Source organism: Falco biarmicus, chromosome 7, assembly GCF_023638135.1.
Source record: "Falco biarmicus isolate bFalBia1 chromosome 7, bFalBia1.pri, whole genome shotgun sequence".
Classification (NCBI taxonomy): domain Eukaryota; kingdom Metazoa; phylum Chordata; class Aves; order Falconiformes; family Falconidae; genus Falco; species Falco biarmicus.
Window position 1 is genome coordinate 19,984,467 of NC_079294.1, and position 23,391 is coordinate 20,007,857.

A 23,391-nucleotide genomic window follows, 5' to 3' on the forward strand; every position below is an offset into this window, starting at 1 on the left:
TATTATCAACTTTAGGCTCTGCTAAACTGATCCTCACAAAGATAGATACTCTACGTGTGTTGAGCTGTGTCTCAGTATGAGGAAATCTGCTTAAAAATGAAGCAGCTGGTGACATTACTTTACTTACAAGCTGCTGGTTTTTCATATAAAGAGTGCTGGTAAAACAAAGCAGAACAAAAACCCAACCAAATCAGAGCAAAGAAATTTCAACCCTAGGGACCAGAGTACTCTACAAAAATATTTATGTACACAGAACTACTAGATTTTTATTTATCTAAGTTTCTAGAAGGTCACCAATCTAACATATTTCTGCGCCAGTTATTTTTCTGAGCCAACCACAGTATCAGTATATTGCTTCATCTAAAAGTTTTTCTTGTGTTAGAAATTTAAGGGGAAAAATCTGAAGCCACCTAATATTTGACCATATAAAAAAAGCCATATCTGAAGCAACGGCCTAAAGTTTATACCTGTTGATACCACTAGCAGTATATCAAGAGTCATGCCACAGTTAAGAATTTTAGTCTTTCAGATTACTTCCATGAAGTTCAAATGGTTTGAGTTTTTTCTTTTCAAAAATAAATTAATTTTTGTTTGTTACTTTTCAGCCAACTCAGACTGTGATGCCTGGTCAGGTAATGCGTGTTACAACCGGTGCTCCAATTCCATGTGGTGCTGATGCAGTGGTGCAAGTGGAAGATACAGAGCTCATCAGGGAATCAGATGATGTGAGTCACAACTTAAAACTCATTTTTGTTTTCTGTGCAGCAGAAAATGGCTCGTGGTACAATCCTGTAAATATGAACAATAGTCCTACAGAAAAGCTCTTCTGTTAATCTCAAAAGTTTGAGGATTTTCACATTAGTTCCTAGTGGCAATTCTACTCACTTTCTCAGGATGTCATAACAGTACCTACTTGCCCTGACATCTATTTTTCATCACAGTTGTTGAATGCTGGCACTAAAGTATTTGGGAGCATGACTTGGGTGAAAGGCAGATACTTCTTGGAGATCCATAAGTACAGTCCAATTTGAGTGCCTACTGTATTCACATTTTAAAATACAGAGTAGTGGGAATCGGACATTCCATTTCCTTCCTTTCTACTGAGTTCACATTTAGCAGTAGAGCAGTCTTCATATTTCAGGATCGTCCTGAAACTCAGCAAGGTGAGGACTTCCAAAGTTCTCCTAAACTCAACATGTAAGAAGGGGAAAAGTTTTCTGAAAATACATATTGATTCCAGAATAATACATTGAAATGTTATAGTGCAACATTACCGCTGACAGAGTTAAAGCTGAATATGATTTTCTGTGGGGAAAGTGAACTGTTTTAAGTGCAGCAAAATCCATGTGATGACTTGGATTTTGAACTATGCTGTGAAGATGCTTCTGTATTACCAGAGTTGGTCTTGTTTCAGCAAAGGTGAATTTTGTGGATTTTGGAGAATGTCTTGTGCACATAACTTACAATAAATGCATATATTTATAATAAGGGGTTTCATTATGTAACAGGGGAAGTGCCCCTCAAATTTTTTTAAACCATAACTTTCTTCAGTTGACCTCTGTGCTCCTTTAAAATGAGGAAAATACTGAATTTAAGACCTCTGAAAACCAGAAAATGGATAAGGTGCATATTCATCCAGAACATAGTCTTAACTGTGTTTAATTTGAACAGATTTTCTAGCATACCTATAAATCATATTAGCACTACCTTACAGATGCTGCAGAATACCACTGAACAAATACGAGTGCTATAGTACTAATTCCGTATGCACAGTTATCTTAACAAAGTAAAAGGAGTTTTTTGATGGAGCACAGGAGCTCTCTGTAGACAACTGTATGCCAGACATTCCATCTTAGACTTCCTTTGTGTTCAGGTAATTCCTTCTGAATCATTTCTTTCACTTACCCAGCTGTGATTTCAGGACAACATCATTGCGTTTGCCACCATCTAACAGATTTTAAGGCAAGAAGATGCATCTCTATTTGACAGAGCTGCCAAGTTTGCTTTTGAAATGAAGTATGTGCATGGTTCTCTGCTCAAATCAGCCTTTGCTCCTCTGGTGCTGTTCTGACAAGCTTTTCCACTTCGCCATAGCTCTGTGCTAACATTGCAATTGCAGCTGGGGTGTAAGCAGATGAATTCTGGTCTTCAAAGCTGAGGAAGACAGCAGAAACTGCAACATTCTGTCATGATCCTTTCTTGTGCCTTATTACTATAAATGCATATATTTTTACATCTGATGAAGTCAGCAAGCTGTCTAGGCTGGCCTTCTTCCTAACAGAGAATGTACTGAGTCAGTCCTGCTTTGAGGTTACAGATGTGTGTGTACAAGCTGTATCTTCCCCTAAAATACGCCATTGCCTTCACTGCTTGTTGATCGTTCAGTTAGCCTTACTGAGCAAGTTTTCTGTGGTCATTGCCCACTTCATCATGGGAGGACTATCATATTGCAGAGCAACATACATGATAACCTGTTAGCTTCTGCTTCTTTGGATGACTGTCTTCCTGGATTCCACTTTTTCTGTGCATGTTCTCCTCTGCATGTAGGAACAGATTATTTTGCTATGTGCTTAAACTCTGAATATTTAGCAAATGGTCAGCCACCTTCAGCTGCTTTTTCCTGCCTAAAAGTTTGAGGCACAACTCATCAGTTTCTCCTTGTCCTTGAATATGCCACTGTCTTAATCCTGTACATAAATAATCAGTATAGTTCAATTAGTATGTTATTTTTGTCACCTTTTTCGTGCCTGGGCGGCTATATATTTCAAGAATATTTTTCTTCTTAGTGTAAGAACTCCTTCAGGGCTGGGATTTAACTGAAATGAAATCTCTAACATCTGAAAAGTGTTCTTCTGAAAAGACAGAGAGTACTTTTAAAAGGGACCTCCTTGACCTCTAGTTGTAGCAGTACTTAGCATCATTGCAAGCATTCCCTAAATGACTGTAGAAGTCACAGGCCTGAAAAGAATTACATCTATCTAGCAGGAAGAAAAATTCTCATCAGCTTGCCAAATGTACAATCGTTTAGAAAGATCTTTTTGCAAAAACATGTCTACACCCTTTTCATTTTGAGTTTTTACGTCACCTCGTAGGAAAAAGGAGGCCAATGTGATCAACCAAAACAAGAGTTAGTCTGGACCAAGACCAAGCATCAGTATATCTGTATGGATGCTGGCTGTTAACAGCCAGTAGAGTAAACCACTCGTAAGTTCAAGATATATTAGTACACAGCAAGAAGGATGCTGCTTGTTACACACCACATGGAAGATGTTCTCAGTATAATATCATACCTCTCTGCAAGCCCTGCCTCGAGCGACCCTGAATTATCTTGTATTTCTAAAGCATTCTGGGATATCTATCAGTTCCATAAATAATAATCTCTGCACATCACCATTTTGTCCATGGTCACACTCTCCACAATGCTTTTCAAACCTGGGATTACTAAATTCCTCAAAAGCCTTTTTCTTCTTTTCTCTCCTAATTCAGGAGTCCTAAACAGGACCTTTTCTATTACTGAAATGTATCATGGGCACTCCTCTTGATTCCCTAGAAACTTCCTAGCCATCTTTAGTTGCTAACAGGATATGGGAAATTCAAATCTTCATGACTGGCCAATTATCCCCAGAGTGTCATAAAAATACAACAATTTTTTGACTGTTGCCCCAGATCTTCATCAGAAGCCTAAAGCGTCTTCTACAGCTTCTGATGGGGATAGAGGTAAAAGAACATCCTGGGCACCAGCACAGCCATTTTGGACACTAGAAGCCAAAAATAGTCACTTCTCTGATATTAAGGGGAGCAGGTATAAAAGAAACAGAATTTGCATTAAAAGCCTATTTTGAAAATACTGTGATAAAGTAAGGAATCAATTATTTCAGGGTTGATGTTTTTGTTAGTCATTTCCTGGTTTTCAGGGGTTTAAATTTATCCATTTTCACAGTAGGTAAACAGAATCACAATCTGTAACATGTTCATTAACTTTAACTGTGGGGCCTTTAGTGTAAAGCACTTGGTTTGAACTCAGAAAATGCAGTCCATATCAACTGTAAGAAAAGAGACAAGTCCCAGTGTCCTATACAATACTATCGTTCCTGTAAAAATTCCAAATTACAATGACGTGCCTTGTTTGTCTTGTAATATTAGTGCTTGATTTAAAACTTTGAGGTACTTAAAGTATGAAGCACTACATGATAATGTGAAAACAAAATCTGTTCCAGCCTAAGTGTAAATTAGTGCTACTGACAGGCTGGCACTATCTCAAATGCATATGTATCATCAACCACTTCCAGGGCTTATAAATTAAATATTAACAATATAGGTCATGTGCCATTTATTGGCATTGAATGAGTCACCAAACCATTGAAATTCTGAAGGAGTAAACACAAACATTAAAGTAGGCATCAGGGTTTTCAGGCCACTGTTTCTTGTTCACAGTGAATAAATGTGATGAATAAGCCTCTTCCTGGTTTGTACAAAGCTCTCAAGTAGGAGTTTCCACTACAGGAATCTATGTGAAAATCCTGAAACAACTAGAGCGTATAGCTTCTTCCGGAACATACAGCTTCTTCCCACCTTTCTGCAGATGTAGTGGCATATTGCCTGTCAGACTAGTGGTCCTTTTGAAATGCCATCTTTGAAACTGTTTGAGCCTATCAAGTTGGCTGAGAGGAGTAGAAAGAATCCACTTGGTATAGCAGGTCAACAGACAAACATAGGACATAACATAGGAAAGGTACATAAACACAGGGATCATAAAAAAAAAAGACGGTAAAACTATGTATTCAGTGCTGGTCCTTCCCTGCTGTGCTCATCAAAGAGAGAATTTCTTATAAAGCCGTTCAGTTTTAGCACACACTGTATTAAAATCTTGACACACAGATCAGGAGAACGATGATGATGCTTAAACCATAAGGTCTCAGGGTAACGAGTGCTTTAAGCTGTGTAGTCTTCTGAGAAATTAAAGCTGATTAATCTTCTTTGAATAGCCCAGCTGACCGCGTTTGATCTCCTTGTTTTTATAGGGCACTGAAGAACTAGAGGTTCGAATCCTGGTGCAGGCTCGACCAGGCCAAGATATCAGGTCTGTAAACAGCCTACTTTATAAACAATAAAATATCTTTGTAAGGAATAGAAGGGCTGGTGATTTCTGTACTCGTTTTTTAACCATTAGTACTGACATTTTGACAATCTGGCTAATAAACATCCCTGGACGCTGCTCACCAGGGGCAGGACCAATCAAGGAGAGATACTTTCAATCTCATTCTGGGTTTCTCTCGTTTTTTTCTGTGCTGTGATTTTCAGACCTATAGGACATGACATTAAAAGAGGTGAATGTGTGCTGGCTAAAGGAACCCACATGGGTCCGTCTGAGATTGGTCTCTTAGCAACTGTTGGAGTAACCGAAGTAGAAGTTAACAAGTTTCCAGTGGTTGCAGTCATGTCAACAGGGAATGAGGTAAGAAAAGTATGTTTAGAATCAGGGTCTAAATTGCTGTTTTCTTGAGGACAGCATTTCAGATAGTGACTTCTACCCTATTCCCAAGTAGACTTACTTTTTGAGCTGCAACTCATGTTGACATGAGGCATTTTTGTAAGTGATCAACCCATAATCAGCTGCTCATGTTTTCTCCCTTGAGGGCTCTCTCACAAGTCTCGCACACTGTCTTTGCCAAAATTTTGGTAACGTGTCCAACCACGTGCTAGCTGCTTTCCTCCTGCCAGCAAGGGAGGACCTGTGGAGTAGTCAGGGTTGTAATTCATACTGCCAGTCATGACTGGAAGAGTAATTTCTTTTGAGCAGCGTTCCTCTATAGCTGCAGCATGAATGGTAGATAACCTGTCTTTGAAAACTGAGTAGTACTACCAAATGCCTTGCTGTAGTATTTTGCCTTTGCATTTTTTTTTAGTAGTAGCACACACTGGAATCCAGTCTCCTGTTGGTAGAACTCCAGACAAGCTTTCTAATTGCTTTGTCTTATCTACATCAGAAAAATCACATTCAAGATTAACTTAATTTACTAATTTTACATATGTTGTGGGTCGACCCTGTCCAGCAACTATGCTCGCTCATTCCCTCCTGCCATGGGACAGAAAGAGAATAAGAAAAGCAAAAACAAAAGAACTTGTGTATTGAGGTAATGTCCGTTTGAGGTTTAAAGACCGCATGAAGTTTACTTACAGTTTTGACTGTCCTTTGAGACAAACTTTTTGAAATCCAGACACAAACATAAACCCAGTAGCTGTATTCTCATACAGCTTGGATATGTTGAATTTTGAAAGATTTTGGAAACTTTAAATAGTTCTAATTTTGTCATCTGGTGGTGCCCTTGCCACTTCCAAAACCCTGGTGAAGGTTACTTTCTGACTGCTGAGTACTATGGGTGGCTGAGACCAGCCTTGCTGGGACAGAATCTTGCCAGATTGCACAACACAGACAGGGTGTGTCGTGCAGGAAATGTACCGCTAAGCAAAGAACAAATCCAAACTGCTACAAGGATTACAGGTGATGATTTTCTGAACAGTATCTTCTGTATGACAGAAGATTCTTGTGTGTCATTAAAGGGTTTTTTACTGATGTGAGAACTCTTCTTTGTATTGTGTTAAAAAAGATCCTGCACAGTGGGTTTTGTAAACATCCTATGGAAATCTGCACAGAAAGAGAGCTGCTAACCAAAGCATCAAAGTTTAGCCATGCTCCACTTCTGATTATTCTTACCTTACTACCTAATACCGTTGCTCTAATTTTGACAGATACATCATCAGCATCAGTATTACTATTATTTTAATTCCTGACAGCATTGGTTGTCCTTCTGTTTTCTACAAAAGAATTCCTAATTATATAAAACATGTGTTTATATATGTGTGTTTTACAGTTTAACTTCCAAAATATGACACATGTAAGGCGCTTGCCATAATACTGTCTTGAGACAAAGTTTTTCATCCAAAACAGTAATTGATAGGAGAACCAAGCTTTAAGCTTCTATTATTCCATACAGATTGTTGTATTTAAAAAACACCTTTACTGATAAGTAAACAATGTTTACAAGATTTCTTTTAATACCTTTAAATCTGGTTAGCAACATCATTGAGGTTCCTTTAAAACTATTTAAATAGAATCAATAACTTGAAAACTTAAAAGTTTGTGTTTTGATTTCTAATGTTTCAGATTAGAAGCCAGGTACTAGTAAGGAGAAAAGTTTAGCAGATGTGAACCAATAGAAACAAACAAAGCAGTGTGGAGGATTGGACTAAACAAGCACATTACGTATCATATTAATTTAAACTCACTAAATCACTTTACACATATATTTTATGATATATATGGTGTCTAAGAATATCCTGACCAGTATGAAGAAGAAAATTCCCACTTGTGTAAAGGCACAGTATTCCAAGGAGACCAACTGAGTGTATTTCTGGTTTTACAGCTACTGAATCCTGAAGATGACCTTTTGCCAGGGAAGATTCGGGACAGTAACCGTTCAACTCTCCTAGCTACAATCCAGGAACACGGGTATCCAACAATCAACTTGGGAATTGTAGGAGATAAGTAAGTACCACATGTTAGTAAAGATGTCACTTCATATTCATGCGGTGCACTTTATGCATCCATGGAAAAAAGAAATATCAGAGAAAATGTCAGTCATTGCAAGTGTCACAGTGTTGTGACAGGGCATATCTTGAAGACATTTTACCCTTTTCATTAGAGAAATAAATAAGTCTATTCTAGTATTAAGAGGAATCATTTGATAAATTTTTTATTGAATGGTGTTTATACTGTTTTGCCTCTGTTGAAACATGTTACTGCTGCAAATTGAATTTATTGCTGCAGTATCGTCACAAGCACCATTCTTAATTCACGTAAGAGGAGGCAATTCTACAGCAACTATACTTTTTTCTGATCCAATAAAGGGAGAAGGAAAGTTTCTCTCAGTGCCAAAATTAATTCAGAGTATAAAACTCTGTCAGATTCTGAGTAACTGTCTTTTGGGGAAGGCGCCACTGCTGGGTGTTGCTGAACATTTCCAGAAATATGTCAAAGGATTTAAAAGAATCAATTTATTTTTTTCCTTTACTCGTCTCTCTACTTTGATTGCCACAGAGTACTATCCTGTGATCAGTCTTTCCATTCCTCTGACAGTGATTGCACCTTGTTTCCCAATGGTAGTGAAGTCACATCTCCTCTTGAGAGCCCTAGGATAAGTGATTGAAGCGTTCAGACTTTTGTCCTTTGCAAGACTGAGCAGTGCCTGTCATCCATGGCTTGAGTTTCTCAGCATAATGTATTTCCTCAATTTATTGAGCCCCAGAGGCTTTGAACAGGCTTTCTTGTTTCTCATTTTAGGTATCAAACCAACTGAAAGATGTGATTTGATAGGGAGTTGTTCAGATTCACCTCCACCTCTTTGAGAAAAAGGGTTGTTCCTTGTGAGTAGTTAAAAGTGAGGCCATATCAGAAAGAAGAAGAAAAAGAGAAACAGTGAGTTTTAGCACCCACATTTCACATTGATTGATGATGAAATTCCCAAGCAGGGAGACAAAGTTGCTGCTAGGGAACAGCTAATTTCAAAACCAGTCTTTTCTAGTGCAGAATTCAATACAAAACATCACTAGCTTGACAGAAAATATATAAAAGGGCCAACCACTGTGTGGTTTTACAATATGTGAACCAACCTGAACGGTGACCCCAGGAAATGCAGTTGTATTTGAGGTATTCATACAAGGAACGTGACACACAGCAACCACAGCAGTTGTTGTGGTCTTAGGGAAAGCAAACCCTTCTGGATACTCTTATTGCATCCAGGCATCCTTTTTGCTTCTTTGGCCTAGCAAAACTCAGTTGCTGTTCCAAATAGCAATAAATATCAAAAACCTCCTGCCCGTGAATGCTTCCAGTTTCAAGTGGTCATTTCATGCAAACAGAGTCTAAACTTATGAGACCGTTCTTTCCAGGAATGGTATCTAAATGTCCTGGATCTCTAGGGTGTTTTCTGTATTGTAAGGACCTTTTTAGACTTTAAAACATAGGTAGCGAAGTTCTCAAATAAAACTATTATATCCAGAGATCAGGTTCTAGATTTACGTATCTGAGAAAAAAGAAAGCAGCTGCAAAAAGGCTGTCAGCTCCTCAGAGTCATCTCTACATAAAAGGAAGGTGAGCAGGGTTTTTCTCCAACAAAATACTGGAGGTGGAACTTTTTGCCACCTGCATGACCAAAAGTTACTGCTACTGTCATCAACATTATCAGTTTACATGCTGTCATTATTAGCAGTGGGTTAATCCAATGGCAAAGATGCTTTCCCTGAACATCCTTCTTGTAGTCCCTGCAGCAAAATAAGAACCTAGAGCTTGTTTGTTCTTTATAGCCTTGTCTTAACCAAATAGATATAGTCTCAAATTTGCTGTGAAGTCAACACCGTCAAATGGAGAGTTTAATTTAAGGTCATTGTGCAAAACTATAGCTGTGTTCTCCATTGCCTTCAGGAATTTTTCTATGACCCCTAGGCATGGAGTGTCTGTGAAGATATGTAATCTTGAAAGCCCTCAGTAATCAATATCTAACAATTTTAGAATCACAGAATCATAGTCATTTAGGTTGGAAAAAACCTTTAAGATTGAATCCAACTGTTAGCCTAGCACTGCCAAGTCCACCACTAAACCGTGTCCCTAAGTGCCACATCTCCATGTCTTTTAAACACCTCCAGGGATGGTGACTCAACCACCTCCCTGGGCAGCCTGTTCCAATGCTTGACAACCCTTTTGGTGAAGAAATTTTTCCTAATACCCAGTCTAAACGTCCCCTGGTGCAGCTTCAGTCAGTTTCCTCTTGTCCTATCACTTCTTACTTGGGAGAAGAGACTGACACCCAGCTGCCTACAACCCCCTTTCAGGCAGCTGTAGAGAGCAGTAAGATCTCCCTGAGCCTCCTCCTCTCCAGGCTAAACCCCAGTTCCCTCAGCAGCTCCTCATACAAGACTTGTGCACCAGACCTTTCACCAGCTTTGTTGCTCTTCTTTGGACACGCTCCAGCACCTCAATGTCTGTCTTCTAGTGAGAGTTCAGGCCTGATAGATTTTTTTTTTTACTTTTCTATATTTTACTTTCCTATATTTTTTACAAGTATGTTTTGTGACCCTTTTTTACTAGTTGGATGCTAGCTGGAAACCAGACAGTGAACAAATGTATCAAAGGTAGACAAGTGTCTGCAGCTTTGCTTTAAGTTATGAGTGAGGTTGATACTTTTGGATCCTTGCTATTAGTATGTTCTCTGTGTCTTGAGATAGTATTACCTTGGCAAAGGTGGTAAGAGTTCTTTTTAAACTTGGTTTCATGCTTGGGGAGTTATTTCTGCAGAGGCAGTTACTTTAGCTCATAGAATAGCTATAATGACCATCCAATTTTAGAATGATTTTGTACTTTGCAGGAAGTTTTGAAAGAGTAATTCAGTACTGCTGATTTAGCCAAGAATCTTCCCTACCTGATACCAGGATTCCGTCTTAGAAGTCTTCTAACCATACATATTATTTATGTAATAAAGCTAGTAAGAGAATGTTGCCCATACAAATATTTAGTATATATCTTTCGGACTAAAGCGACTGATTCGATAGAGTACCATGGCACTTGAAAAATGCAAGAGACTTACCAGAGAGGTCTTACAAAGGGTACAATTTTCACAAGTTAGCATGTTTATGGAAAAGATGAACAAGTCATCAGTGTCTGTTGTATGGTTTACTGGAGTTAAACCATAGATTGTGTGTGTGTATGCTCATGTATATGTCCAGTTTATTGTGTATGTATAATATGTAGCTAGACAGTGAAAAAGAGAAAGATTTTATATGCCTGCAATACCTACAGGTGAGGTAAAAATACTGGCAAACAATACTTTTCAGAAGGGAAAATTAAAAACTTGTGATTTTTTCTTTGAATGTATCACTGAATATATTTCTCCCTTCCCATATTTCAGATTTGGAGGGGTTTTTTCTATTTCTTTTTGTTTATACATTTTACATTGAGGAAATTTTTACTGCATTTTACTGGGAGTGTCACTTGCTATATACTATAAGCACTGAATAGAGTTTGAGAGAGCACCGTATAGGGAGCACAGCTGAGTTATTACTATTGCTGTAACAGGTCAAGTTTTTTAACAAGCATGGAAATACTGTCAGTCATATTTACAGAGCTAATTTTCAAGCATGAAAGTTGTTTTAGAGTAGTATTTGCAAAGACAAACTTAGAGGTAAGGTTCCTGTATTTCATTTCAGAATATGATTCACTCAGAGATGTTTAGGTAAGAAGATAAATTGTCCAGCTGCTTCAAAGCCCAGGACTGTGATACACATAAACATGTTCCAGCAGAGAATGTGAAAGGGTGGGGAAGCCTGTGGAATGTCATGGGTGTCTGCAGAGTAGTTAGGACCACTTTAAAAACACCTTTGCACATTAATCGTATGTGAAGTTACATTTTGAACTGGTCACTCGAGTTTCACTTGGCCTATATTTGTATTTTCAACTGAAATTAATATTTATTTCTTTTTGGAGCATGTTAACAATTTCTGAGATTGTCATTATTTGTTTCCATTCTCATAAATTGTATATGTGACTCAATATTCAAAATTTAATTAAAACCAGCAAGTCCAAAACACATAGATAAAATCTACACCTAAAATCCTAGAAGTAAGCAATAGGAGAAAAAACAAACAAACTGGAAAACATGATACAGCTGAAGTTATGTCTGGCTGGAAGCCAAGATTGTCTCTATTTGTGTTCTTAGCCCGTAAAAAACAAGCTGTTTGAAAAGGACACACCTCTGGGTGGAAATGGAAGATACTCCATTTCCAGAACTGCTCCAAACACAAGAAACAAATGTGAAACAAAACAAGGAAGAACCCTTCTGGTATTGTTCTAACTATTGTGTCTTACATCTTTGATTGAATCACAGCATCACTTGCTAAAATTGCAAAAACAACTGGCCAGTTAAAACTGGTGTTCCAACGTACTTATGAGTGTCGTCTCATATAACAAGACCAAGTAGAAAAGGCTTCTAGTTTCACTTCCTTTGCTTATGTATAGCCTGTGAAATTATTTGGTTCTTTGGAAACCTCTGATAAAAACAAGGGTTATATCTCTGATCTGATCTGTAGAACTCTGTTAATTATCAGGACATTTTTGTGTCTGATTATTTCATTTGTGTTGTTCTTTGTATCCGCTGTTTATTTAAGGCTGTAAAGTTTAGCCCTAGCAAAATCTGCTAGAGCGTGAGCCTCTGTTTTAGAAAGCCATCTTCCATTTTGACAGTTTTCCTTCTATGAGAGACTCTGTTACTAAACTTGCTGAAGGGTTTTGATCATGCGTGTAATGTATCCGGTTTCCTCTTGTTTTTACCTTTGTTTACGTGAGTGTGTTTTCCCCTTCTCTGCATTCATTTCTAATTCCCTTATCATTTTTCTTAGAGGTGTGTATAACATTAACTGCATTTTCATTTATAAGCCTGTGATTTCACAATGGAGAGAAAGAATATCTCTCCTTAGGAGAACAAATTTAGGCAATTCACATAATATGCTCACTTCCTTTAAAAAATTATCAGAAGATTTATAAAATCAGTAGCATATGAAGGCTTTTCTACATCAGAAATTATTAGTTTCTCATTTATATACCTCTTTTATGACATACTGTTTGATATAGCTCCTAAGTGACAGGTAAACCCATTAAAAATCACACTTGCTATTGCGACAGCATTACACCATGATATCCCTAAAAAAAAAAAGGCTTTGAAAGAGTCCCTTCATGTTTTGGAAGGGATACTAAGATCTCACTCAAGGATTTAGTCTGGTTGAATTTTATGTTTGCCATCCAAAAAGAGCTTTAAATCTTTTGTACTTGTGTGGGTTGCATGTAATTACCTGTATTATAATTCAGATGGAACATCTGGAGTGGAGGGAGAACAGGGAAACTGCTGTAACTCTAAAATTTCTCATGCAATATCAACATGACATATATCATCGTATGAGTTAGAATATGAGTTATAGGTAGAATTCAGCCACAGAATCCTGACCTCTCCCTGCAGCAGCTTGGGTACAATCAAAGATACTGTGAACAGAATTAGTAGCAGTAGTAGTATCATTTAACAAATGGCTGCAGGAAAAGGCTTGTTAGAGAAAAGGCCTTAAATGTCACGATACTCATTTTTGCTGAAGTGACTTCAGTTCTAGATCTGCTCAAAGAATGGTGGTGGTATTAAGTGTGATCATAGCCTAATGAATCCAGGTACACTGGGTAACGGTTTGAAGGTGATTCAGGTATGGAGGTCCTCTCTGTCATTGTGTCCTGTCAACAATAATGTTCTGCTTTTCAAGCAGGAATTTTTAATATCTGTCACAACTCTTGATAATCATTAGAGCAAACTTCAAATAAGTTGTTATATATGACGAGTCATCTCATCTAATGTACATATTCAGAAAATACAAAGAAACGTGAGCTGAAACAGAGATGAAAAAAAGAACTTGTGAAATGGGGCAGTGCAAGTCCAAGGAGATCTTCTGTAGCGGCAGCAAACTACGTAGTCTGACAGCTAATAAAATTTCATGTTGTAGAGGTGACAAGTGCAAAGCTAATGCACAACAATATGTCATTCTCCTAATTGTCCTCAACACAAGCATGGACTTTCTTCTGAATTAGCATCTATAGAATCACAGCCCAGTAGTACCACATGACACTGAACAGCAAATCACAAAGAGGACAGAATACCATGCAAATACTCCTATATTTGAAAACAGAGGGAATCTGTAACTGTATTTGCTGGAGGGAAATAAAAACTACTGTACTGTATTTTTGAGGCACATATTAACATTTAAAAAAATACTTGGAGACATAAGTTCTGTTTACAAGAGAACTTCAGTCTCTAGGGCCCAAAATATCATTGACTTGAATGACTTACAACCTTCTTAATATCTAGATTATATATCAGAATTTGGCTTTCCAAGTCACTGAGAAATTTTTGAGGATTGAAATTTTACTATTAATATCCTAGAACAAAATAATTAAAACTAATAAATGCAGTAGGTACAAAATGATGAAAGAAGTGGTGAATGTTGAAAACGGGCCACTGTGTCAGTGATATGAATCACTTAGAAAACTGGTTATTGGTATATTATTAATGCAGCCAAGTATGAAATGTTATATGTAGGTCTAAGGAATGTAAGTGAAATTTACAAGATGTAGGATTATATTGTGAGAAGTAAAGATTCGGGAGAAGATTCAAAAATCATAGCAAGTAATCTGCTAAATACAAGTTCTAGCATATGTATAAAGAGCTAAGTCTCCTGTAAAATTGGAAGGTTATTTGTGGCCGTACCTTTGTATTCCCTGGACAAGATGACAACGGTATGTTTTTTAGCATTCAGAGGAGGACTGTTGGATTTTTTAACTGGTTGAAAGACAGACCATGTACTCCAACAGAATCAGAACTCAGGCTGTTCAGTTCAACAAAGATATTCTTAGAAAGATGACTTGATTACATTCCAGTAATACTGAGCCTCATGGAGAATAAACTTCGAATAAAGTTTCTATTTCAGCAGCAGTGGCTGAATATTAGACTAATTCAGACTGCAAATAAAGCATAACTTTAACAGTTAAAGTAATTAGGTGTTAGCAAACTATATCAAATGCTTTGATAGATACTCATTTCAAAGCAAGATTGGATATTTATTTAAATGTGATCTACGGTTCAAACAGAAGCAAGTTCAGGGAGGTTCCCAGACTGTGTTAAAGACCAAATCAGACTAAATTAGTGAAATTATTTCTCCTGGTCACAAATAATCTCTTAACTCTTACTTCACGGAATTAAATTAATGTTTATGTTATACTAATTGACAGTATGTAGTAGAAGCACCAACTCAGAAGACCAGTAGCAGGAGAAATAACACAGCGACAGTGGTCTATAAAGACAGAATGATAGTCAGAACTTTGGCTATTTTACTATGCAATGCTTGAACAAATTTGAAATTTTCTGGAAGTTTCAACAAGATGCTTCTGATTTCCTTACCTCTGTGTACATTGTGTTGATAAGAAACATCTGTAGTTCCAGTCTACCTTCTTGAAGAAAAACATTGTGAGAGAGAGAGTACTCTTAGGGTTTAGCAGCTTGATAGAAAAAGTTCTTGATTTTTGAGACTGCAGTCCATAATGTTGATGAGTAAACCAGAAGCTGGGATCACTTATGAAGTCTTAAAGTTTTTATATGTCACTGCCTGACACAGTGACCTTATTTCAAGAAACAGACTGACTTTGTTCTCTAGCAAGGAATAGAAGAACAAATGAGGGACTGAAGCCATTTGAGGAAAAGGCTACCTTGGGAAAACTGTCAGAAAGAAATGGACATCTAAACCTATAACCTGAATAGCTTTAATATTTTCCCATGAATTCCAAACAACAGTAGTACGCATCTGATCAGACAGACCCTTTCTGTGATGACCTATGAGAAGAAACCAGGCATGTATTTACAAGGTGATAAAGAGGATTTTAGATTTCATGTTAGCAGTGTTCTTGTGCTTGTGCGTGCTTAACAATAGTGCAGGTACACTGGCCCAGTCTTCTCCTCACATTCCTCAGCCAGACAGGATCTGTGTGTGCCCAGAAGTAATCTTCGAAATGACAGCTGCAGCTGCCGTGTGCAGGATCAGCTGAGCCTGGGCTGGGGGGGGAGGTTGACTTTGTTGTTGTTAACAGTCCAGCCAGCTGAAAAGAAGAAAGAGTTGCAAAACAACAATTCATGACCTGATCCATTGCAATCTTCAACATCTCATTTTAGTTTTTTTTAAAAGAGACATTTATAAATCTTCATGCCAAATGAAGATATTTTTTTTTACATTTTACATTTAGTTGTCCTGCACTTAAGAGTATAAAAACATAGATTTTGGCTTATTTCATATTTCTGTTAGAAAGGACACTATCTAAAAATTATTTCTTCCCAGTGAAACTGACTTGGAAGAAGTGTGTGTAAAAGGAAATGCTGTCTTTATAAAATAGGAATTCATGGCAAAACATTAACTGTTTTAAATAAGGTTGTGATAGCAGTAACTTTCTCAGGTTTGGACATTTTTTTCTAATCCTGTCTCTTGGAGCAGGGTAGCTGGGTATGAAGCTTCTCATGAATGAAGTGGCATCTTTATTGACTATGGAGATATAAAATTAGGATAAATAAAGCTTTTTCCCCCTTGTAGTCAAGAAGGTGACATTTAATATGCCTTGAGACCCATTTCCTGAACAAGAAGCTAGGAAGTGTGTGTAAAAATGTTTCAATGTGGCCCATCTCCAAATATTTTCCCATTATCTGTGGTCCTCCTTCCCAAATGTCCAGGTGTTTAACACTTCATTTTGCTTTGTCAAGCAAGAGTGAAGTCAAGAGTAAAGAACTTTCTCCATAGACTCCACAAGGAAAAATGAACTGTGCATTGCTGGCATGCCCAGTTGAGCCTAAATCCTTCCATAACTTCTCTCTTCATCCTTGTGAGAAGCCTGTCCGAACTATAACAGAAAGGTGTTCCCATACACTTCCTTTCTCTCCTGTTGTCTGGCCTTGCAGAAAGGAAGCATTTCCTCTGATGATTCTGAATACTCAGAGCTACCAAGGGGGACACAGCTAGGCACAGAGCATCCCTTTCACCCCAGGAGCCTCTCTCCTTCCCTGGCTCTTTATTATACCCCTTCTGCTTCCTTTACCCTCAGGAAGCCAGATGTTTTTAAAGAAGAAGGGACACAGAGCTTCCAGAACACTGCGGAGACAGGCCTACCAGATTGGTGAGCACTGTTTTTAAAACACTTGGGACGTTGAGGCACATGCATGCTCACAGACAGGCTCGACTAGGTGTCTGTCCGTGCAGAGCTTGGAGCACAGAATGGTTGCCATACAGAAGCAAATGGTGGTTTATTCTGTCCATTAAATAATACTGCCTTGTCAGTTAAGTTCTTATGCACCAGTGCACCGTAGACGTAGATGGCTCCACAATGTTGATAAAATTAAAATTCTGTTAATACCAAGAATGTTTACATTACTCATCAGTAGCAGCAAGCATCTTTATCCATCAAGGCTTTTCCCTTCTAAGAATAGGACAAATTAGGAAGAAGTCTGCTTGAAGGTAGTAGTGGAGTACAGCTTTAGGGAAGTCACTGTTGTGACTTTTCAGTCATACCTGCATACTTGTTTTTCCATTACCATGCTGTTCATATCTAAAGCAGGCTAACTGGAATGTTCATGAAATCTTTAAACTATCTACCATGCTTTTTTTCCAAAATACATGTACAACTAGTTATATACTAGGTCTTACTTAGGGGGTGGCTTAATAATACAGATTAATTTACAGAACTTGCTTCCTATCACAGACAGGCCAAAGGGGCAGGAGCAAGAACAGAATGAGAGTAAACCACCTGTCATTTTCTCAATTAACAAACAGAGAAATTAGTTTCTATATTTTGATTCTTGTAGAAATTAAAAAGGGACAGAAAAGAATGAAAAACCTATGAAAGAACAGTACCTGAAAACCAGTCATGTGAGGATCCGCACTGAGGTTATTATTTTTATAATAGAAAGTTGAAGGGTTGAGTTATAGCTTAAAGTTCACTTGGCATATTGGAAAAACAAGTTTCTGCAGTCATTACTGAATCAATCTGCCATGGCCTTAGCCTTCAAATGGCTTGTCTATTATTAGCAATCAGTTGTTCATGAAGTCAAGTTGTCATAAATCACCATTTTCCTCATTAAATTGACTAAAGAGATCAACCCACTAGAATCTTACACTGTACTCTACACATCCAAAAAAACTTAACTGTAATTAACTTACAAGAACCACCAGCTTTCAAAACATTTTAGATTTAACATGAGGAACATGATGTAGTCTGTCTGCTTTATCAGAAATTGCTTGGAAGCTGGAATCTACCATCAGGTGATCAACTTGGAATACCTCATACAAGTCAGTTCACATATTGCTAACAGTCTAAATCTAGAGGACACATTAACTGAGTCTTTGGGCTCTTCTAAGCAGTTCTGGGGCAAGCATCAACAAAAAACAGCCCCTAGAACAAAGCTTTGCTGCCCAAAGCATGGGCAGTAAGAAAATGCTTCTGCTCCCAGAGGAGGAAATGCAATGGGCTTTTTCTTACACTAAAAACATCTTTGTGCTTGAAGGGATGTAGTCCAATATTGCAGAGACAAATGAAGTTCTGGTTCCTTCCATTGACTTAACAGCTGTCAAAAAATTAACTTGCTGGTCTCAAACAGGCTAAGTTTCTCTTTCTGTTCCTTCACTTATTTCTAATAAACGGTAGTTTACTCTTCTTGGAGAATTTTTCATATGGTTTAGTAAACAAAATCCATGTCACATTTCATTTGACATTTTCAAAAAAATAACTATTTAAGACATAGCTGATGACAGGGAATTTTAAAAGGCCTTTTTATATTGTCTCTGACCTGTGGCTTCCAAGTCATTTTCCTTCTGGAGACGAGCATTTTTCCAAGTGCCTAAGTTATGATTCTGTAAAAGGCAGTGCTGTGCTGTTGACTTTAAAAGTAAAAAAAAAAAAAAAAAAAAAAAAAAAAGAGAGGCGGAGAAAACCTTCATTTTGAGGAATCACCTTTACGGACTGTATTTCTGCCTGTCATAGAGGCATCCTTACTGTTGTTCAACAGCAGTTCCACCAGTTTACAGGGGGGATGAATTTACCTAAAAATCACTTCAAATTTACTCTTAAAATTGAAGCTAAAGCAAAAATAATAGTTAAGAAATTCCATGATAGCAATACTATGTCACCATGTGTCAGATTTTGTAATACTATTTGCTTTGTATAAGCAACTGGCACTAATTACATCCATCATAATATTTTATTCTCAGTTATGTCAGTATAAGCCAATTCTCATATTTCAGGAGTGCTCTGGAAGAAGTAATTGCAGAACTACTTTTACCCTTCAGACTCAGCAGTGCACTGTCATCTTTACTGATGAGCAATGTCTTTGGCATTGATTATTGTATTGTGTGGTATAATCTTCAGTCACAACCCAGCTACAGCTGTTGAATATTTTCCACTCCAGAAGTAAATACTTTCCAGTGAATCCATATAGATTCACTCGCTTCATAAGAAGGAAGATAAAATAGAAGCTATTAACTTAATGAGTGGAATCCCATCCAAACTGTTGGGAGAACTGATGGATTCCTAGTAAGTATTGGGATCAGGTTCATTGTCTTCAGCCAGGGATAATATATTAACGATAACCCTAATCTCAGGCTTCTTTTTATGTTCAGTGAACACACACTAGCTTGGATTTAGAGTGGATAAAGTACTCACAGGTTAGTACAATGGCACAGCACCTGAAGACAACTGTTATCAAAGCTTTGGTCCTGTGCTTTCAGCATTGATGAAAAAAATCACTACAATTCACCCGCAAATGCTTGCAGATGAATGTAAACAAGCAGCAGACAAGAATGCAATACAGGACCCAACCATCAACAGTGTAATGCCCTCACGGAGGAATGTGCTCAGCAGTACATAAGCACCTGGCTTCTACCACATGGGACCTTTTCCTGTTGCATTCCCATGGCTATCTCTTTTTCTGACCCCTCTGGTCTTTTGTCATTCTGGCATATACACGAGTGGGAGTCTTCTGAAACAGTACATGAAAACAGTGGAGTAAAATATTTTATCACCCAGAATCAGAAAAAGGTTGAAGGCATTAGGCAGATCTCATAGTAACTTCAGCAAAAGAGTTGAAGACCTCTAATCAAAGTCTTTAAGTTCATAAATGTAGCACTGAAAAGAATACTATGCAAAATAGTGTTCTTATTCGCAGTAGCATCAATTAAAGGAGCAGCAAAAAGTAACAAAGACAGATTCTTTTATGTTGCTTATCAGATAGACAAAACTTACATGGTCATGTTGAACAAGCCAAAAGCTACTGTAATTATTCCAGCTTTCCTCACAAGCTGGCCTGTGTTCTTAGGGAAAACATACTGCATCTGTTCAAAGTGATCCACGGAAATACCACAGAAGGTAGAAGGAAGAAACCTTATGAGAACATGATGAAATACACTGGAGAATTTTGAAACAAATACAGTTTCAGAAGAGTGCCCATATGTTCCTACATACATCATCAAAACCGGATCTTCTTCTGCTTTAAAAGCCGTACTAGTCAAAACACAGTATTTCTATTACATTCAGACATTCAGTCATATTATATTTGTTGCAATACATTGAAATACATTCAATATTACATTCTACAGAAGCTGGGGTTTAGTTGGCTAAAATTAATATGGCATCTACTCACTACTCTGCATCCTGCAAATTGCTGATATGCAAAATATTCCTCTTGGCCATGAGGTGAGAAGTGGGTGACAGACTTTGTCTTTATGCCTAGCTGCATTCATCTATTCATTTTGAAATCTGTCACTTCAACTGAATGAGCACAAGAAGAAAAATGAGAGTTAATCATAAAGGATCAAATCCATATCCCATCTTTCCTCAAACAGAAATGTCATTGAGCTTGATGAGATCTCTGTCTGACTACAATAAGTAGAGTCTCTGGGTTTTTTGATGGAAGTTTTACTGTGGTAAATTGATGTTTTGGAGGTGTCTCTTTTTTCTGATGAACTAGAAGCTTGATTGGGATCTTTGCATAAAAGGGGAACTTCTAGCAGGTCCTAGTACCTTAGTTAAAACTTTTCTTCTGGGACATCTGTTTAGCAGAAAAGAGACCTCATAAGATGCAAAACTGGCACAAATCACTGTTCCCAGTTTGTGTGAGCGTGGCCAAAATGTGCTAAACTCGGGGTACCTACAGACGGCACATAGCCTTTTGAAGCGTACAGTCAACTGCTGTAGTTCAGAGGAGCAGCTGGTCTCCTTTCATCTGTAGTGTGACTGGTGTAGGATCACCGCTAGCACTTCAGTTTCACTGCATGTCAGGACTCTGTAGCTCCTCTGAATCTTGTGAGGAATCATGTCTGAAGGGGTAATTATTTCAGCATATAACTGAATTACCTGAGATCCTTTCAAATAAAGTAAAACAGTAGGCAAGAAAGGTTACCCAGCTCTGCTTTTGTACTCACAGTAGACACTTCTGCATGCAACTGGTGCATTATGGTGCATGCATATCGTTCTGTATCTGTGTCAAATATATCTGTAAAGCACGTGGGTTTAAGGTGCTAAATGTGGTGGTTTGCATGCACAAATTCTGCAAAATTCTGCAAAGTACAGGTTTCCAGAAGACCTGGGTTTATAAGAGCCTGGGCTGATGCATAGAAGAGTACAACAATCACAAGTGTTATTAGTCACCCAGCAGTAATAGCTGTATATGGCAATGAACAACAAGGACTGGAAAAGACTGTCAGGTAATGAGGTTAATTTGAATGAATGAGACTACCGTGGCAAAGAACTTGGTGGAAGTGGTCCTGGAAATTAGTAATGGACTATCGATTTTGTGCTGTGGCAGTGGCTTGATAAGTCAGTCCTAACTAAACGTTACGGTTCAATTCTACAGGAATCACTCATTTTACTGCAGAGTGGTAGGTGATGCAGATCACCATTTGTTGTTACTTGTTTTCTAAATTAAATTATAAAACTGAGCAGTTTAATTGCACGTATCAAACTGCTGGTATTAAGGGTTGTGTCACAAAGGCTGACAGATTTATAATTAATGACAGTGAAGCACAACAATAGGATCAACAGAAGTGAATTAACAGATGTTGATTTCTATTTGAAAGAAAATTACACTGTAATTTAGGGTACTTCAAATGGCACTTAAAACAGAATTCTTTGGTCTTGACTGTCGTGTAGCTATTTCTTTTGAAAGCAATAAAGGAAAAACTCTTCTGCATGGCTGATGTCTATTTTAATGAGGCTTGCACCATTTTCTTGTTCAAACTCTTAAGCTCCTGTGTATCTTTTCAGTTCAAAGACAGCTTAGTAATCAAGTGCTGTATATCAGTTTTCCACAAACTAGCTTTGATAATCAGGATTTTTAATTTTTCATGAATCCAGAAGGTGTTCCTACTCTCATACACTGCTATTCTGCAAGCCCTGTCTTCAAATTAATGAAATCAAGTGGCATGTCAACTGCAATGTCATGCATCTGCTTCCAGGATTCTATGCATGCTGCTGCCACTATACAACAGGTACCCTCCAACTAATTTCCAGATTGTATTGCTCATTCTGTTCCATAAAACTGAAAAAGAGGGTCAGGAAATTGAGTAGTAAAGTAGATACACTGTTTACCAGACTGGCAAAATTAGCAGAGAATATAGAGATACACTTAAAAGTATATGGGCTCTTTATGCAAAGCATTATGTCTGCAGATTCAAAAATATATGTACAATACACACAATACTTGTACAGTCACAGTCTGCTGTAGATGAGGATTTCTAGTCTTGAGAGGAAGTTTGGATCTGTGCTTACTTACCTATATGAATAGTTTCATAAACTGTATGTAGTCCTTATAGAACAAATTTTCTTAGTTGTATTTCAAAATAGTGGGATGTGATCTGACACATAAAGAGAGTATGTTTTATTAACAAATTGCAGCGTGTTAGGAAAGCACACTCCTTTCTTGTGCATAATCTCCCTCTGCCTTTGAAAATCACCAAGTGAAACGAATAGTTTTGCCATCTGGAAATGAGACTTCCCATCAAAATCTACTTTATATTGATTAAGGTATTCACCATTATACTTGAGCACCTGTTACAGTTCTGCCTATTAAGGGGAAAAATCCAAGAATAGCACTTTTAGAAAGATATTTTAAAGGATTTATCGTAGTAAACTGGACCATTAGTCTAGCTAATCCAATGTCTTGCCCCTAGCAATGGCCAGGGCTTCAGAATACAGTTTCTGATTTGTACCTGCTCAGACAGTGAGTGTTATTTTTCAGCTTCATGGTGATTTGTCACAGGCCTTTTAGAACAATCATGTCATTATGCTCAGATGCCAAAGTTTTGTCTGTTCTTTCAGAAGTTAATAGTCTTAAATCATTTATTCCCTTTACTTGTCAGTCCAAAGGAGAAGCTGCTCCTTGTTATACAACAAATGAAATGAGAAGTAATATCTTGTTATCTGATTAGATCAAATATGTGTTAATATGAAATGTGAATGATTAACTCTCTGCATTACAGTCCACTAAAAGCGAAGAAAATGTTTGCTACAGTGTTGATTGAAGATTACAGCAGGTGACTCCTGTAAGGAGTGTTTTGTGTTAATTGCAGTGTCATGGAACTATGAGCCTAAAGGAGGTTAGAAATTTACACAGACCCAAGTTACAAAAATTGTGCCAAACATGGCAAAAAGAGAGAAGCCTTCTGCAAAGGAGGGAATTCTGTAAATGTCTCCTTTCTTCAGAATGAAAACAAAACCAGCATAATCAT

At 37.7% G+C, this 23,391-nt stretch overlaps 1 protein-coding gene across 9 annotated transcripts in view; it reads left to right on the forward strand.

The window, feature by feature from the left end:
* The window catches only part of GPHN (gephyrin), a 296,958-nt gene that overhangs the window by 259,973 nt on the left and 13,594 nt on the right, over positions 1 to 23,391 (forward strand). For 5 of the 9 annotated variants that reach the window (XM_056345747.1, XM_056345748.1, XM_056345751.1 and 2 more), the window contains 5 exons: positions 606 to 725; positions 5,022 to 5,080; positions 5,302 to 5,455; positions 7,425 to 7,546; positions 16,721 to 16,792. In XM_056345747.1, the coding sequence (XP_056201722.1) occupies positions 606 to 725; positions 5,022 to 5,080; positions 5,302 to 5,455; positions 7,425 to 7,546; positions 16,721 to 16,792 (527 nt within the window). The remainder of the gene's footprint in view (positions 1 to 605; positions 726 to 5,021; positions 5,081 to 5,301; positions 5,456 to 7,424; positions 7,547 to 16,720; positions 16,793 to 23,391) is intronic. The other 4 variants (XM_056345749.1, XM_056345752.1, XM_056345754.1 and 1 more) reach the window with 1 other exon arrangement.